An 18,643-nucleotide genomic window follows, 5' to 3' on the forward strand; every position below is an offset into this window, starting at 1 on the left:
TTGGTCTTTACTAAGAGCAGGGACACCTTAACTGTAACAGGAGGGAAGACAGAGAACAGACTACCTGAGGGAAGTTTATCAGTCTGGTGGTACCACAATGAGTTGTAATCCCCTCTGAAGACTTCTTTTCTCACTGGAGTGTGAGGTGAGGTCATCAGCTGAGAAAGGAGGCCTTATGGGAGGCACTAGGAAGGGAAAGTTTTGAGGGAAGAGAATATAAAAGTGGTGTCTTTGAGAGTGGGAAACTTACTATGGAAACTCAATGGATTGGAGGTTTGTGGTCATTAGTTTAAAATAAAATGGGTCATATACCCTCTCTTCCTTCCTCTTCCCCTTCTTTCCTTCTTTGCTACTTGGGGCCTAGGCAGGTAGGAGGCTAGGTAGGGTGGTGATCCAGAGAAAGGCCAGGGCTGAGTAAGGCAGCAGCCCAGCAAGGGTAGGGAGACTGGTTACATGCAAGAGGATGGCTGTGTGTGTGGGGAATATATGGAGTGATATATATGATACATATATATCTCTCATATAACATATATATATGTGTATATATATATATACACACACACACACCTATAAATATTTATATGTATTTTAGCATATAAGTTAAAATCACTTTTAGCAAAATAATTCTAAAGTTAATATTAAAATAGACATGTAAGCCCAGCATTGTGGAAAGCAAAAAGAGTTTTCATATCACAGAATCTTGCTATCCAAGGCATTTTAGGGGCCAATCTTTCTAGTCATATTTGATAATGAGGAAAATGAAGTTAAGTGACTCCCCCAAAGTCACATAACAACTTGAATGCATAGCTGAGACTTGGATTCTGGGACTCAGTTTCCCAGGCCATAATTTTTTTCTACATAAAAAAGGGAATTATCAATTTCAACTATTTGGAAAAATTATGGTCATTAATAGATTTCTATCCTAAAAAGTGGGTTGAAATATGAATAAGCAAGGTAAAGAATTTTTACAACTGTAAAGTGTGACCCACCCAAAAGATCTTCCTCGCAAGTGTAACTACTCCATTATTTCTCTTCCAAAAGAAAATCATCACTGAATGGGAACATATAATTGACACAGAACAACAAAATGCAGAAATTAGAACACTTTATTATAAATATTTCCAGAATATAAACTGATTTTATATCAAGACTCTTTGAAACTTTTAAAACTATATGTAACCTTAGCTTATTATTATTATAATGTATTTCATTTTCCACTTTGCAATCTAGAAAATACACTGCAAGTTAGGTCTAACAAAGGAAAAAAAAATCAGTCTAAATTGTGTCAAAGAGAAAACTAATGAATATAAAAATATCCCACCCAAAACTAAAACAAACCTAATCAAGAAATAGATTCTGCAAAGCCCGTTAATACTTCAATTTAAAATAAGTGACTTCCCAAGGGAAAAATACTTCTACTATCATAGCATTTTGATGAGTAAAAGCAGTGCCATTCTCATTAAGGAAAATTACATTATATAGAAGAAAAATGTAGGGATGCTTTCAGGAAATGAGGAAAAGTAATTTCCGTGCTGGAGAGTAACCACATTAAATACTTTTGGTTCACTCAGCCTGTTGTTAGAAATTAAAGTAACTGTTCACATGAAAAAATCGATATGAACATGGACATCATAAAACCAAGCTCCTCAACTATTTTTTCAATTTAACCTCAGGAGAACCAACTCAGGATCTTCAAAATCCAAGGATAGACTGGTCCCAAAGCATTTCCTCCTCTGTCCTCTCTTTACCTTGTTCCTTTTTCTCTTTTCTACGCTTACGTTCCTCTTTCTTAGAGGCCACATCTCGGCCTTTTTTCTCCTTTCGATTCTTAAGCTTTTCTGTACTGACCCTGACTGTTTCCATTTGTGTTAGATTTCTTTGGAAGTTCTTGTGTTTGTCTAAATCTATTTCCTCACAACCTTTTTTCCTCCTATGCTTGGGCCGCTCCTCCTCTGCTTTTTCTCTGGCTTCCTCTGGGTGCCTTTTCCCGTGCTGATGTATCTGTTTATGACTGGCTTGATGGGCGCTGGCACTGTTTTCTGAGGAGAGACGCTTGTAAACTCCAGATTCCACACTGTATGGGCGACAGTTATATGCTTGCTGACTAAGGTTCAGGGGTCCTGGTTTTTCTGAGAAACAGTCCCTGGTGAACTGGCAGTAGCTCAGAGAGTCTAGTCTTAGCCTGCTGTCATGAGCTGGTAGCCACTGAGGTAACCGGTTTTCCACCTTTGGTGAAATAGGGCATGATCTCGGGTAGGTCTGGACAGTCTCAGATGAGAGTCTGTGATCAAACATTCTATGCCTCGGTCTGTAATCAACCTCTTCTTTGTACCCACAAGTTTCCAAACAGTCCTCTCTCATCTTTCTGAAACAAGTCTTTGGCTCTAAGCCTCTGGCTTTCTGCACTTTGATATAATCTTCAAGTTCATCTTGAAAAGAGTCATATGTCTTCTTTGAATGCTTCATTAGGTTGACAACAAGGGGTTCTCTGTAGAGAAGATGGGAGAAAATTCTTCTTACTAGATTATTGTATTCTGAATATTTCCTTTGCTCTTGAAGAGAGCTTCAAAAAACAAAACAAAGAAGCCCAGACAAATTAAAACCTAATTCAGCAAAGAAGTTAAATATCATGACATTATACGCCAAAATGGTACATTAGGATAGTCAAATATCTCCCAGGCCACTCACAAGTAGGTTTATCATTCTCAGAAGTGGGATGAAGAGGGCAGAGAGCAGATAACACATAGGGTTCTGTTGTATGGCTAAAAATGTAAAGCATATAGGGATGTGTGGTTAAGGGCCACACATCCCTGATAGGTGGCTGATAGTTTTCATAGTTTTCCTAAAGTTCTGACTAATCAGTTTCTTCTATATTGTTTTTTAAGAGAAGTAATAGAACCATAGAGAAGTAATTTTTAAAATCTTCAGTTTACTCAAACAAAATAAAATAAATACACCTACTTACCTGACTAGAGCACCATTAAGACTTAATAATAAAAGGATGTTTATAAAATGGTTTGGGAATGCTGGAAATTGGAAATTCTGCTACGAGATGAAACTACTCTTTTGTATAGGGCATGAGGGAAGATGAGGGAACAGAGTTCCGTATCTTCTGTCCAGGGCTTGGATTTCATTCCATTACTTCTGATTGGTAAAAAAAAAAAAGCATTCTAGAATGTCTTCTGGTTTGTTCTCTATTACAGTACTGGTGGGAGGGTTAAGGGAGGAATGGAGATGAAAGCGGAGAGGGGGTCAGACTGATGCAGAGAAAAGTTTCAGAAGAAATTTAAAGTAGAGACACGAATTTTTTGTTGGCTTGTTTGATTCTTTTGGTGGGGGCAGCACTATTTCTGATTTCTTTCTTTCCCCTACCTCAAATCCTGCATTAAGTACAAATGTAGCAGAAAACATCCTTACTACAAGATCATGTCCTATGCAGTTTTGGTGATATACTTTGTCTCTAAAAATTAGAAGGTGGCATACCCACGGAGAACAGAATGTTCTTCCCTTTAACAGAAAGAAAGAAGCATGACATAGCACTCCAGAGTCACTAATGATCAGCTACGTTTTCTGGAAATTTCAGATCAAAAAATAAAGTCTAAATGAAGTCTAATTTGGTGAATCAGAAACTTTAGCTCCTATTCAACTTAAATAGTACAAAAATTCTAACGAGAATAACGCAACAAATATTTGATTATAGGCAAAAGATTTGAACAGACAATTCAGAAAGGAATATATACAAAGGGCCAATGAACACATGAAAAAATATCAATAGTCATCAGGTCATGTCAATTAAAACCACAATGCAATTCCACCACGCACTCACTAGAATGACTGGGATAAAAAGAATGATACCAGCAGTGTAGTTGGTGAGGATACGGAACAACTAGAATTCTCACACACTGCTGGTCAGGGACAGAAAATGGTACAACCACTAGCAAACAGTTTGCTGGTTTCTGAGGAAGTTAAACATACACCTACTGTACGATCTAGTTATTCCATTCCTCAGTATGTCCCCCCAAAGAAAAGGAAATATATGTCCTTACAAAGAATGATACATGAATATTTATGGTAATTTTATTTGTAATAGCCCCAGAAAGGAAAAAACAGAAATGATGATCAACAGGTGAATGGAACTATCAATAGTGGTACATCCATACAGTGAAATACTATCAGTGGTAACAAGGGAAGAATTATTGGTTATTGATAGAGTCAACAACATCGATGCATCTCAAAATAATTACGCTGAGAGAAGCCTGACAAAAGAGTACATAACATATGATTCCGTCTACAGAAAACTCTAGAAAATGCAAACTAATGTACAGTAACAGTGTTTGCTTGGGGATGAGACAGGAAGGGATGGGAGGGATGATTATAAAAGGCACATTATGGAGTCTGGATATGTTTACTGTATTGATCATTTGATGGTATACACATATATCTGTCAAAACTCAAATTTTGTATTTTAAATATGTACAGTTTATTGTATGTTAACTATATCTCAAAAAGCTGCTTTTACAAAGTCACTAGCAAGATGAAAAAGATGGTGATAACTGTTGAAGCTGGATGCTGGTATATGAGGGTTCGTTATACCATTTTGTCTACTTTTATGTTTAGAAATTGATACTTCATGCCCACAAGGATGGCTATAATAAAAAAGACAGGTGAGATTCAGTATTGGCAAGGATGTGGAAAGATGGGTCATTTCATTCATTGCTTGTGGGGATGTAAAATGTGCAGCTATTTTGAAAAATAGTTTGGACTTCTGGCCCCACGCACAGAGGTCTGAGCCTGCCTGGAGCCAGGTAGACCATCACAATGAAGTTCAACCCTTTTGTGACCTCGGACCACAGCAAAAACCCCAAATGCCACTTCAGTGCTCCCTTGCACATGCGCAGGAAGATCATGTCTTCCCCACTCTCCAAGGATTGGTGGCAGAAGTACAAGGTCTGCTCCATGCCCATCCACACAGATGATGAGGTTCAGGAGGTTCAAGGGCACTATAAAGGTCAGCAATCAGCAAGGTAGTCCAGGTGTTTAGAAAAAAATAGGTCATCTACATTGAGCAGGTTCAATGTGAGAAGGTAATACCACAACTGTCCATGCATGCATTTACCCAAACAAGGTGGTTATCAGGAGGATAAAACAGGAAAAGATCAGGAATAAATTCCGTTGTTTTTTTTTTTAAGACTTTGTTTCTTTTTTTGTTTTAAAGTTTATTTGCTTAGAGACAGAGACAGAGAGAGGGAGCAGGGGAGGGGCAGAAAGAGAGAGAGGGAGAGAGAGAATCCCAAGCCCTGATGCAGGGCTCGAACCCATGAACCGTAAGATCATGACCTGAGCTGAAGTCAAGAGTCGAAGTCAGATGCTTAACCGACTGAGCCACCCAGGCACTCTTGATCAGAAAAAAAATCTTGAATGCAAAGCCAAATCTCAACAAGTTGGAAAAGAGAAAGGCAAATATAAGGAAGAACTTATTGAGAAAATGTAGGAATGAGTATAAACTGTTATGCAACCATAGTTTAACTGCAGATTTTTAGCCTGGTATATACTTCTTTGAAACTTCAAGATGTCTCTTGAACGTTTCATTTCCTTCCTGTTTTGTTATTGACATGTGGCTCTGTAAATCAACTTTTGCTGTTTTAATAATTTTATGAATAACCATTGGAAATGTTTCCTAATTAAAAAGAAAAAAAAAGAAAAACAGTATGGCAATGCCTCAAATTGTTAACAGTGTAACTGTATGACCCATCAGTTTCACTCCTAAGTATATGCCCAAGAGAACTGAAAACCTATGGTTACACAAAAACTTGCACACAAATGTTCACAGTAGCAATATTCATAACTGCTAAAAAGCAGAAACAAGTCAATGTCCATTAACTGATGAATGGATAAATAAAATGTGGTATATTCACACAATGGAATATTATTCAGCAGTAAAAAGGAATGAAGTACTAATATGTGGTACAACATGGATAAATCCCGAAGGCATGCTAAATGAAAGAAGCCAGTCCCCAAAGCCCACATATCATGCAGAAATCAATGAAGAGGTGAATGGAAACTTACCTTTATCAGGCTGGGAACTTGGTGAAGAAATCTGATCATATTCCCCCATTAATTGCTTCAGTTTTCTAGCATGGACTTTCCCCAAATGGTGAGACCGTGCAACAACCAGGAAGCTAAAAAACATGATGCAGAGATCCCAAAATCTATTTTTGTCTAATATTCCACTTCCAGTCATCTGAAACCAAGTACAATCTTGTTACAAAGATTAAATAGTTCAAAGTTTAGACTCATACCACCAAAATAGATCCAGTATCTGAAAATTCACAAATCCATATCCTTTTTTATCATTTTACTTCCTATAAACCTGAAAGTTAGGCTAACTTTTTGAGCATATATTTTACTCCGGAAAAATAAATAATATTTTGTTTTACAACACAGTGACCCCAAATGTCTACCTCTAAATTTGAAAATAGCTTTCATGATTTTTAACACATTTACTCTGAACTAAAAGTTTAAGGACAGAGTTTTGTTTGCATTCAAATCAAAGTATCAGCTTCAGGAGAAATTATCCTATGATTCAGAAGATGTTTATTTTCAACCTCCCTCATAATATGAAATCCTTTGCAATTCAAACTATATCACTACTTCCCATATACCTTTTACAAAGAGTATGTGTAAAAGCTCAATATTTATTCATTCAATGTGGTATCTATGAATAAAATAAAGGGAGGGATGATTGAAGATCATATTAAACATTTAAGGTAATATTTTCAATCTGTAACTAGATATCACTTCACATACCATCTCAAATCTTAATTTCCTGAGTGCTTGCAAGACTATCTACTAACTTTTTGCTAATTAGAATGAAATTTCAGTATGAAAACATTTAGTAAGGCTCTACTATTTAATATGGTAGTATATTCTTATTTAGTCCAGAATATATTCTGAAAGGGAAGTTACTGGGTCACCAGTAGGAGTCTGGACTTTATGGAAATGATCTGTATTGAAAGGCTGGGAGAAGATATCTGGCCTTGGAATTTTTGTGTTTTATAGCAGACAATTTCAAGAAATAGTCTATTTTAAGATAGTTACTGATTCTAGCTGTATCTCTCAGGTCATCTGGGAATCACAGAGAGGAACCACAAACCATCTCTACCTGTGGTGGGCAACAGTCCTCTATAGTTGTACAAAAATGATCACAAGCAAGGCTCCCTAAACAAGGCTCAGATAAGCCACTCAAAGCTATAGTCATAATCACATATTAACTTCCAGAACTTCTGCTCAAAGTGTTCCTCACCTCAATAAATAATCTACACCAAACTTACCACATGTATATTTGAGGTCTATACTACTATCTAAAGTTCCTAACAGTTGAAATGTATTTTTATTGAAATTTACTAGTTTATAGCCAAATTATGGGAAGAGCCTAAATGTCCATCAACTGATGAATGGATAAAGAAGTTGTGGTTTATATACACAGTGGAATACTACTTGGCAACGAGAAAGAATGAAATATGGCCTTTTGTAGCAACGTGCATGGAACCGGGAAGTGTTATGCTAAGTGAAATAAGTCATACAGAGAAAGACAGATACCATGTTTTCACTCTTATGTGGATCCTGAGAAACTTAACAGAAGACCATGGGGGAGGGGAAGGGGAAAAAAAAGTTAGAGAGGGAGGGAGGCAAACCACAAGAGACTCTTAAAAACTGAGAACAAACTGAGAGTTGATGGGGGGTGGGAGGCAGGGGAAAGTGGGTGATGGGCATTGAGGAGGGCACCTGTTGGGATGAGCACTGGGTGTTGTATGGAAACAAATTTGACAATAAATTTCATATATATATATATATATATATATATATATATAAATAAATTTACTAGTTTATAAATATGATACCAATCATGGAACGTCAAAATTGTACTTCCTATGCAGCCACTTAAGTGAATATGAATTGGAACCCCATGTACTGTCATGGAGAAAAGTCCATGATATATTAAGGGGAAAAAACAAGATGTAGAACTCTATCTATCTACCTACCTGAGTACCTATCTGTTGACCAATCTCAAATCCAATTTTAGTATAAAAACACAACACAGAACCAAAAAATAAATATATTCACATGTATTTATTGTAAGGAAGGAGTTAAAGGAGCTGGGCTGCAATCCATTCACTTCCTTTCTGGGGGTGGGGGGAAAGGAAAGAGGGTAGGTGACTTCTGGACCTCTGAGAAAAGAGACCAATGATACTGGCTAAAAGAATAGGAACTTACCTTTGAAATGCCCTTAGCAAGATGTTCCTGGCTAAGGATGATCTACAGTAAATAAATTCAGGACCAATGAGGCATAGCTCTATGAAGCAAGGGTATATAAAATGATTCATAATTTAAATACCCACACTGTGTGAGGTGATCCTTACTTAGAAACCTCATCTATCTATTATTTTGGGTTAGAGATGCAGGTCTGAGGAGCCATCTTTCATGTCCTAGAGATCTTTGCTTCTCTAGAGTTGCTTGATTGCTTGTATCCTTGAAATACTTAGAAAGCCTTGATACTAGGTAATATGACTGATTTGTGTTAGTGTGATTTGACAGTTTGATCTTGTATATCTCAATACCCATAGAAAAAAAAACCTGAAAAGATATACACTTAATGGGGCTTGGGATATGAGTTTAGGAAAGGAGTAAGAGACAATATTTAACATTCTGCTCTCTGCATATGTCTGTACTGTTTTAATTTGTGCAAAAAAAATTACTTTGTAATTAAAAACTCCATAAAAATTGAATTTAAAGGTTCTACAGGTTAATTTTCAGAACAAGTGTATAGATTAAAAAGGTTTGGCTAAAAATATTGAGTTCAAGAACTGTAAATGATAAACTTTTTAGAAAGGATGATGAATATTTAAAAATGTGTCTCTAATATATATAGTATCTCTCTGAATTATTTCTGAGTTGTCTTAATGTATATAATTTACTTATGACTCTAAAATTAAAATGAAAAGCAAGCCATAAAGTGGGAGAAAATATTCCCATCTCATATATCAGACAAAGGACTTGTATCTAGAATATATATAGAACTCTTATGACTCAGTAAGATAAACACAAATTAAAATGGATGGGCAAAAGATTTTAACAGACACCTCAAAGAGTGTGTATGTGTGTGTGTGTGTGTGTGTGTGTGTGTGTGTATGGCTAAGTAAATGCGAATTAAAACCACAATGAGATACTACTACACTATCACTGGAAATGATTAAAATTAAAAGGACTAAAAATACCAAATGTTGGTAAGGATGTTCAACAACTGTAATTCTCATACGTTACTAGTTAGAATTTAAAATGGTACAACTTTACAAAGCTGTTTGATAATTTCTTTAAACATTCAACATCTATCATATGACCCAGCCATTTCACTTGTATTTGTTCAAGAGAAACAAAAACATATATCCATGCAAAGCCCTGTACATGAATGTTCATAGCAGCTTTATTTGTAATAGCCCCCAACTAAAACAACCCTAATGTCTGTCAATAGGTTAATGGATAAACAAAACCAGGTATATCAATATGGTAGAATTATTCAGCAACAAAAAAGAAACAAAATAGCAATATATACACAACACGGATGAATCTCAGAATTATCATGCTTAGTGCAAGATATGAGTACCTACTTGTATGATTCCCTATTTGCAAAAAGTTCTGGAAATATAAACTAATCTATAGTGATAGAAAGCAGATTAGTGGTTGCTGGGGACAGGAGTAGAGGGAGGGATGGACTGTAAAGAGGCATGAGCAAACTCTGGGTGTTGATGGAAATATCTGGCATTTTATTTATGATGGTTGCTGAGTATATACCTGACAAAAACACATTGCCTTGTGTACTTTAAATATGTATTTTAAGTAAAGTATATCTCAATAAAGTGTACTAGAAGAGCTTAAAGATCTATTAACAGATGTTTTTGGAAAATGAAATTTTACCTTAATTTGTTAAACTGGACTTTTAAATGTTGGTTTTTTTCCCCCAGAAAGATTATCCACCTAACATAAGGCCAATTCACCTATGCAGAACTACTGCCCATCATATTGTGTCACTTATCTCGTTGCTCTTATGAGCCAGACATAGGGACTCTGGAGCCAGTTATTTGCTGTGTAAGCTTGGTTAAATTTCTCAACCTCTCTGTGCCTTAAGTCCCTCATCTCTAAAATAGGGATATAACATATACTTCAAAGAGCTGTTGTGAGCCTTAAGGAAATGAATATACATAAAATGCTTAGAACAGTATATGGTACATAGCAAGTACTGAATGAATGAGCTTTTATCGTTACTCAGGATTTCATCCATTTTACTGACCTAGTGAAATGTTCTCCCAGCCAACTTTTCTCGTAACTACAGAAAGCCAAATAAAGGAAAGGTTATGTGTAAACAGAGCAAGAGTGCCTGACAGGAGTACCTAATTCTTTGTATTTCAAGATAACTCATGTTTTAGATAATCTTTTTAGTACTTACTTTTTGAAATGTTTATTTTTGAGAGAGCAAGCAGGGAAGGGCACAGAAAGAGGGAGGGAGAAAAGCCTAAGCAGGCTCCACACTGTCAGTGCAGAGCCCAATGTGGGGCTCAAACTCACTAAATGTGAGATCATGACCTGAGCTGAAATCACAAGTTGGACACTTAATCGACTGACTTCAGCTCAGGTCATGATCTCACAGTTGGTGGGTTCCAGCCCCACACTGGTTTTTCGCTGACAGTATAGAACCTGCTTGGGATTCTCTCTCTCTCTCTCTGCCCCTCCCCTGATCACACTCTCTCAAAAATAAACATAGAAAGAAAGAAAGAAAGAAAGAAAGAAAGAAAGGGAAAGAAAGAAAGAAAGAAAGAAATGAAATGAAACGAAATGGAAATGAAATGAAATGAAATGAAAACTGGGGGCTCCTGGGTGGCTCAGTTGGTTAAGCGTCTGACTTTGGCTTAGGTCTTGATCTTGTAAGTTCAAGCCCTGCCTCCATCTCTCTACTGTCAGTGTGAAGCCCACTTGCGATCCTCTGTCCCCCTTTCTCTGCCCCTCTCTTGCTCTCACTCTTTCAAAAATAAACATTAAAAAAAGAAAGAAAGAAAGCTGAAAGTTAGACTTGATCATTATTGTGTCTTCTGGCTGCTCTATTTTGAACCAATTCTTTGAAGACTTCAGTTTATATCCTGTGTTAATTGGTGCCATGTCTACTTTAATACCCAAGAGTATGGAATATCAAGCAGAAACCTCTAAGGATACTAGCTAATTTTACTACTTACAGGCTGGTATTAGGTCCCAAGCAAGAAATAGCTTGTCTTGACTGAAACTCATCTGGAGTATTATTTTAGATTTACCTTCTAATATTTTTTGGAAAAAATCTAGCAAAATTCTGAAAACCTTTCTATTTCTAGAAATAGATCTCATGTCCTGATCTGGTCATAAGATCCAGCCCTGTGTTGGGCTCCAAGCTGAGCAGGGAGTCAGCTTGGGATTCTTTCTCTTGCCCTCTCTCTCTGCCCCTCCACTGCTCTTGCAAGCACGTGTACTCTCTCTCAAAAATAAATATTAAAAAAAATATATTAAAAAATGGAAATTGCAAAGCCTGAGCTTTTGCATTGTATAAAATGTTTTTAGTAAGTCTCAGTTCTGATGAATAAATCAACTGAATTTAAGTGAAAAATCTATTTAAAAAAATGTCATGCCCCACCGCACATCATTTCTGTTGTGACACGGCACTTAAACATTATACAGCATCTTTAAAAAAATGTATATTAAATATCTCTGAAGAAAAAATGAGCAAAATTAGGATGTTAATTTGGTTAGTTTTAGCTCAGTTCTTTCCCTTTAATAAATACACCCCCAAAATGGTATGGTCTTATACTTTGTTTTTGAAGTTTATTTATTTTGAGAGAGAGAGAGAGAGAGAGAGAGAGAGAGAGGGAGAAATGTGAGTGGGGAAGAGAGAGAATCCCAAGGAGGCTCCACATTGTTAGCTCAGGGCCCAAATCAGGGCCCAAACTCACCAACTGTGAGATCATGACCTGAACTGAAATCAAGAGTCAGATGCTTAACCGACAACTGAGCCATCCAGGCGCCTTACGGTCTAATACTTTTAAATCTAACTCAGTCAGAAGTATTAGGAGACGTTTTATATTTTCCCATTATTTGCATTTTTCTCTCAGCCATGTTATGTAGCATTCTCTGTATTCCATTAAAGCTATCTAAAAGTATTTTGTTCTTTGGTGCAGTAGTAAACAGTATTTTTAAAAATCTGAACTTACTGTTTGTTGCTAACATTGAGCAATACAATTGATTTTGTATATGGAGCTAATATTTTGCCCCCTTGCTAAATTTATTCTAGTAGCCTTTTCTGAGGTTCCTTGGCATTTCCTACATAGATGATCATATCATCTGCAAATAGAGAGTGTTATTTCTCTCCAATCTGAACATCTTTTGTTTTTCTTGCCTGACTGTACTGGCTAGGACCACCAGTACAATACTGAACAGAAGTGGTGAGAGTGTATAGCCTCCCCTCATTCCTGCTCTTGAGTTTTGCAATCTTTTAGCATCATTATAATCTCAGGAAAGGCTAAGCAGAGCATAGCATTACATTTTAGGAGACTAGGTAACTGACTGTTATCTTTGCTATCTTTTGTAACTATTTGCTATCTTTTCAGGTTTTAATTTTTTTATTTTTTACCTATTTAAGTATTTTTTAGAGATCTTAATTGTGCTAGACATGCAACCCTGTAGCTGTCAGCCTCATAAATACTCCTAGCTATGTTGGTTACTAACCTTGTCTTTTCAGGAACGTAGATTAGTATCTGATTTAGGAGTTTGCCAAGCTCTAGCTATTTCACACTAACCCAACAATCACAAAAATAACTAAGGGTTTACTATTATGGCAAATTTCCAATGATAAAATACAAAAGAATTAACAAAATCATTAATTGGGAGTACTACACATTTAATATAGTTACATTTAATATAAAATTTGTGTCTTTATTTAAACTAAGTCTTTGAACATCAGTAATTGTAAGTACTCTGTGGCTAGCTAGCTCAAGGATCATGCTTGTGAAGTTAGTTTTACTTGGACCCAAGGCAGACATCCAACATCAGAATGCCAGCAGATGCATTCCATTCCTTTCAAAGGATTAGTAAATGTGAATGGGTCTGTAAGAAGTGGGGGAAAGCCCCAATGCTTTCACATAGATGCCCTAACATATATGTGATGAATATAGTAGGGGAAATCTTTTTAGCCATTTTAACATGCTTAGTCACTATTTTCACACACTGACATCTAATAAAGTCAGCAGATCTGCAACTAACAAATAATCATCAATGTCTCTCCAGAGATCTTTCTCCCCAACCATTCTACCCATCTGTCAACACTAGATTTACAACATAACGTGCCCTGGTGTGCACGTAGCAAATATGTCTTGGACAGAGCACAGCTTTATACAAAACAATGAACTACTCCTGATTATCCCAGGAGTCCTGGCTAATCCACATTTAAGACTACATTTTCTCTAATGTGTTCATCCTGCTATTTCTTACCAATTTTAGAAGTTGTCAATTAACCTGTTTCCTCCCCACTCCATGGAGAATTTGACTGCCTCACACTACTATCCCACATTTCCTCTGCAGCCATTTCAGACTAAGAGATAGAAGTTGTGTGTCAGGAAGAAGAAAGCAATCATGCCAGCTCTGGAGCACTCACCATTAACGTAATTTGAGAGATAAATAAACTTTTATTGTGTTTAAAAGAACAAAAAACCCCCAAACTGCATTTTGTTTTGTTTTTTCTTTTTCTAATTTCACAAAAAAACATTAACTACTAAGCTCTTTAAAAGGGCTGTGCCTAATTCATCAGTATATCCTTGGGACTGAGCACAGTACCTGATACATACCAGGAGCTCAAAAAGTGTTTTCTGAATAATACAACAATGGCTATTAGCTAGATTTTTCTGTCACTTGATCCAAATCTCTGCTTACTATCATGAAAACAAAGGAAAACATTTTTAGGTAATGCTATGTAAATGGGTTACTGATTCAATAAGGAGTCAAAAATGTCCTTCATTCTAAAACCAAGTTCATTTAATTTCTTGAAAAGAAGCAAATAAGCTGGAATTGTTTTTTGTGGTTTTGTTTTTACTAATCCTTCAGGAATATGATTACTTAAAAAAATTTTTTAACTGTCAAAAATACTTGAGAAACCAAAAAACTTTTTTTGAGAAACCTCACTGAATGAATTAGAGTGTCCTGGAAAACGTTATGACAACTTCACCATAAATTCTATATATATGTCTTTTCATAGAAGTCTGGTTATGCGGTATTTCTTTGGGTTTTTGTGAGTGAGTTTAATTTCTCAATTTCCTATTTGTAATCTGACACTTTCTACATATTCTCTGCTTGCCAATATTTAATCCTTACCGACATCTGTTCATTATCGAGCCCGTACAAAGGAGCTCCTCTCAGTGTTACAGCTATAGGTGAAAATGGTTTAGCAGATGTTCTTCAAATCAGTTTGAATGGTCCTATCAGGATCTTGACAGTGACTGGGATTTTAGTAACTGGAAGCACAATAATTCATACATTTAAGGTAAATCTCCTAACCAAGTCTTTTAAGGAAAAAAAAAATACTGGGTCAGTAACAAGCAACATTTTCCTCTTGTTTATGTACTGTCTTACCTGGCAATTATTTAAGGCTTTTACAAATATCTCAAGTAAAAATATATGACTTCTACTAGTGTTTAAAATAGTATAATATGCCACGTATTTACCATTTGTTAGGTAGCAGTTAACTGAACAGTTAATGAAGGATATTTACCCAAAATAATGTGACAAGAGGTAATTTTTAGGTAGCGAATTATATTTTGTTTTTCATATCCTCATGAATAGTCTCAATCTTAACTCAGAGATTTCATCACTCTTTGAATGCCACCTGACGGCCATTATAGGTCGAGGTTTCGTGTTTTATGAACTGCTATTCCAGTACACAGCCAGCTCATGGAAAGAATATCAATACCGAACTGTAAAGCCAGTTAACAATTTTAAGGACCTCAGAGTTTGGTTGGTGCAGAGGTCCTCAACCTCGACACTACTGACATTTTGGGTAGGAGAATCCTTTGTTAGGGTGGGTGTGGGACTGCCCTGTGCATTTTATTTCTATCAAATAGATGCCAGGTAGCACCTGTGCTCACCCTGTCCTTCCTTGCCCAGTGGTGGAAACCAAAAATGTCTGCCAAATGTCCTCTGGGGTAGGAATGCAAAATAACCCCTGGCTGAGAACCACTCAATTGGGCTAATCCCATTCCCCCTCCCCACAGATGACAAAACTCAAAACGGAAGTTTGGGACTTTGAAAGTTTGAAAAGAAAAGTTTGGGACTTACTCAAGTCATACAACTAGTGGACAAACTAGCACTAGAACCTAGTACTAGTCAAGATTCCTATTCCAGTATTCTCAGTATACCACCTTGAAGTCGTATAGAAAGGTGACTGATAGCACTGTGTGAACTGACATTGTACAAAGTCTTAAGAAATTGCACATATTTAAAGTCATCACACACACGAAAACCAAAAAATGCCATCTGGAAAAAAACTTGTTTTTCCATGAGAAACTGTTTCCAAATCTTCCTGTGATCTGGCTGAGAGCCAAACTGAATTATATAAACTATAAACCGTATAAAAATGATGAACTGTATTACAAATTGCATAATCTATAAACTGCTCAGGCTTACTTGTTGGTGAGAGGCAGTAAGTCTGGTATGAAAACTAAATCCAGAGTTTATTTTTGACCTCAGAACAATGATAACTAACCTAGGCTGACTCAAGACGTTAAATCTAGTCTTCCGAAGGTTGACTTCATTCAGAGATTTACTAGAACATCATTTGGTTGCAATGACTTCCTCATTCCATTTTTAGTGCATGGAATTTATATAAAGTGCTTATAAAAATGTTTTAAGAAACGTATACTTTTTTTTTTACTTTGCCGTTCCACCAAAGTGAAATACGTAAAAGATTATGGAATAGCACAGAAAAATAGAATATATCACGAAAAAGGGTAAAAACAAAATTATTTTCATGAGGTTATTATATTGATGCCTCTCCAGAAAAAAGGAATCTAAATTATTCTACAATATTTTGGCTTCCACTGTCTTTTCCCTCTGGGGACAAAAAGCAACATAAGTCAACACGGTAAGTACTAAAAATGATGAGACTGAAGATGGTGAAATGTTTTACTGAGACCTGCAACGCGATCAAGCTCCACCATCTAAAATCCTTTCCTAAACTGCCTTACAGTCTTACCTCATAGTTTGGGACAAATAGGGTGTTCACAGGCATATAGTACTTGTAGGAACTTAAACATCTGTTAGATCGAGATGATGAGGAAATAGCTTTTTGTGTTAGGGGAAATGTGTTGGTGAGAACTGTGAAAACTTGGGCAGAAACACTCCTTCCAAACTCCTGCAGGGAGACTTGACCAAATTTTAACATGGCCTCTAGCAGCTTAAGGCTGAATCCCAGCGGTGACCCAGCCCCCTTTGGAGCTCCTGCAAGAAAAACCTCAGGGCTGTCAAAAAGAAATCTGCTGTTTTTAGAGCCAACACCTGACAACAGGTCCCCATCTCTCTTTTTAAGAGTACTTACTGAATTTGGATTGTGAATCCTTCCTGTCTCTGAGAAGGATGTGTCCCTCCTACAACTCAGGAGTGTCCTTCTCAAAGACCTGAAAGCCATTCCATTGAAGTGTAATCATCGGGAAGGAGACGCCTAGGTCTCCCAGTGGCTGTGGGAGGATAGAATCCTAAGGTCCCTCCCTACTTGCCAGCAGCCAGACACAGCTGGCCTAACAACATCCCCTTTGTAATTCCTCACTTCCCTGACTCTTCTGGAACCCCCACCTCTCCTCCAGTCCCTCATTTTCCCTTTGAAACTCCCAGTCACCTCTGCGCAAATGCAAACGGAGCTCAGCTCTTTCCCCTACAGTCGGGAGTGTCTGGATGAATTCTGTTTTTCACCGCTCTCACTACTGTCCACTTTGCTACCTTTGACACTGATCTGTAGATCCCTATTGAACTCAGACCACTATCAAAATAGGCCTATAAAGCTCAGAAGCTTGCTTTATAGGGTGTTATCCTCAAAAAGCCCCGGAAAACTCTCCAAAGGGACCTCTCAACGCCCTCGCCCCTCCGCTCTTCCCCCAGGGCCCCGACAGTTTTAAGCTCCGGAGCTACTTCCTGCGGTGGGCAGAGTCCTAACTCCACTTCGGCCCAAGTGTCTACTTCCCCGGATGTTCAAGTTCACCCCGCCGAGGTTTCCTCGCTTCCACGTCTCAGGCCGTTTCTCTCCTTATCCTCGGAGCTGCCTCATCCATCCTCCTTCCCTTTCCCTGCCACTCCAGTCAAGACTTCTCCCTGGACATCTCTCTGCCCCCTCAATCCTCAGCTTCCTGAGCTTGCTGGGGTGTCCCTCTCCCCTCCACGCTCCACCGGGGGGCCGTGGCGCCCCTTTCCCCGGGCGGCGGGTGGTGAGGAGGGCGGACGGACTCCGGCCCCGACCCGGTCGGCCATGGCGCACGCTAGGGGCGCGCCCAGCCTTCACTGGGCCGCGGAGGGAGCTGAGGGGCTGAAGACCGGGCCGCCCCCGCCGCCGGGGCGGGAACTCACCTTCTCTGAGGCAGGGGCGGGCGTCTACAACTACTGTCCCCCTCCCCGCCAACGCCGCCGGCCGGGGGGTAGGCCGGGGTGGAGGTGGCGGAGAGGCAGGGACAGGCGCTGCCGCCACCGCCGCCTCCGCCGCCGAGCAGGCGGGGTGAGAGGAGGAGGCGGAGACCAGGCTTCCTGAGGGGAAGTCTCCGCCACCACCGGCGGCTTACTGGACGGCGCCAACGCCATGGCGGCAAGGAGCGCTACTGCGCTTGCGCGGGTGCCTCCCTTCCAGGGAGGCCCTTTAGCCCCGCCCCCTTCAGCCCGGCCCCTTTCGCTGGGGTTTTTTTGCGGGGAGGGGGGGGGGGTGTCTCGGCTCTAACTGTGGCTGTGTCCTCTCCGTCTCGTGTACTTTCCCCGGGGACTTTCCCTCGTTGTCGGAGGGAAGGGAGAGCGCGTGGGGCCGCTCGCCTGGGGTGAGTGAATCTAAAACCGACTAAGAAAGAAAGTCTGGGAACCTCCGGATTCTTCCTCCAAAGTATCTGAGAAATACGTCATCTCCTTTATCTGTTTGTCTTTCCTTTGTTAGGGCCTTTATTGCACAGAGTTAGAGTAAGCAGAAGCCTTGGTCCTGATACGTTGTCGTCACTGGTCCGTAAATGACTTTTGTCGCCCTCCGTCAATATATGCCTATATGCGCGCACTCACACGCACAGCCAAACTCACCTCATCTCATTCCCCATCTCCCAGAGAAATAACTACCCTCCTTTGTAGTTTCTTTTCATATCTATATCTTTATTCCATACGTATGCGGCCAAAAACAGTTTGGATGATTCTTGAATTTCCTAAGATTTGTATCTTTCTCTGTGCAGTATTCTGGAACTTGTTTTCACTCAACATTTTGAGGTTCATCCAAGCTGTTGCCTGTAGGTGTTTGTTTCACCGCTGCACAGTATTCCACCCATTTTCCTGTTGAGGGGCATGACTCCTG

General features: G+C 38.7%; 1 protein-coding gene and 1 pseudogene across 1 annotated transcript; one reads left to right on the forward strand and one right to left on the reverse strand.

Annotated features, from left to right (window-relative positions):
• Positions 1-1,074: 1,074 nt before the first annotated feature.
• KRCC1 (lysine rich coiled-coil 1) lies at positions 1,075-17,901 on the reverse strand. Its single transcript, XM_049652710.1, is given in 5 exon segments — positions 1,075-2,552; positions 6,067-6,179; positions 17,674-17,779; positions 17,782-17,841; positions 17,844-17,901. Coding segments are annotated over 5 exon segments (1,197 nt in total). The 3' UTR covers positions 1,075-1,692.
• LOC125937271 (60S ribosomal protein L26-like 1) lies at positions 4,751-5,579 on the forward strand (annotated as a pseudogene).
• Positions 17,902-18,643: the final 742 nt, after the last annotated feature.

Source organism: Panthera uncia (assembly GCF_023721935.1).
Source record: "Panthera uncia isolate 11264 chromosome A3 unlocalized genomic scaffold, Puncia_PCG_1.0 HiC_scaffold_12, whole genome shotgun sequence".
Lineage (NCBI taxonomy): Eukaryota > Metazoa > Chordata > Mammalia > Carnivora > Felidae > Panthera > Panthera uncia.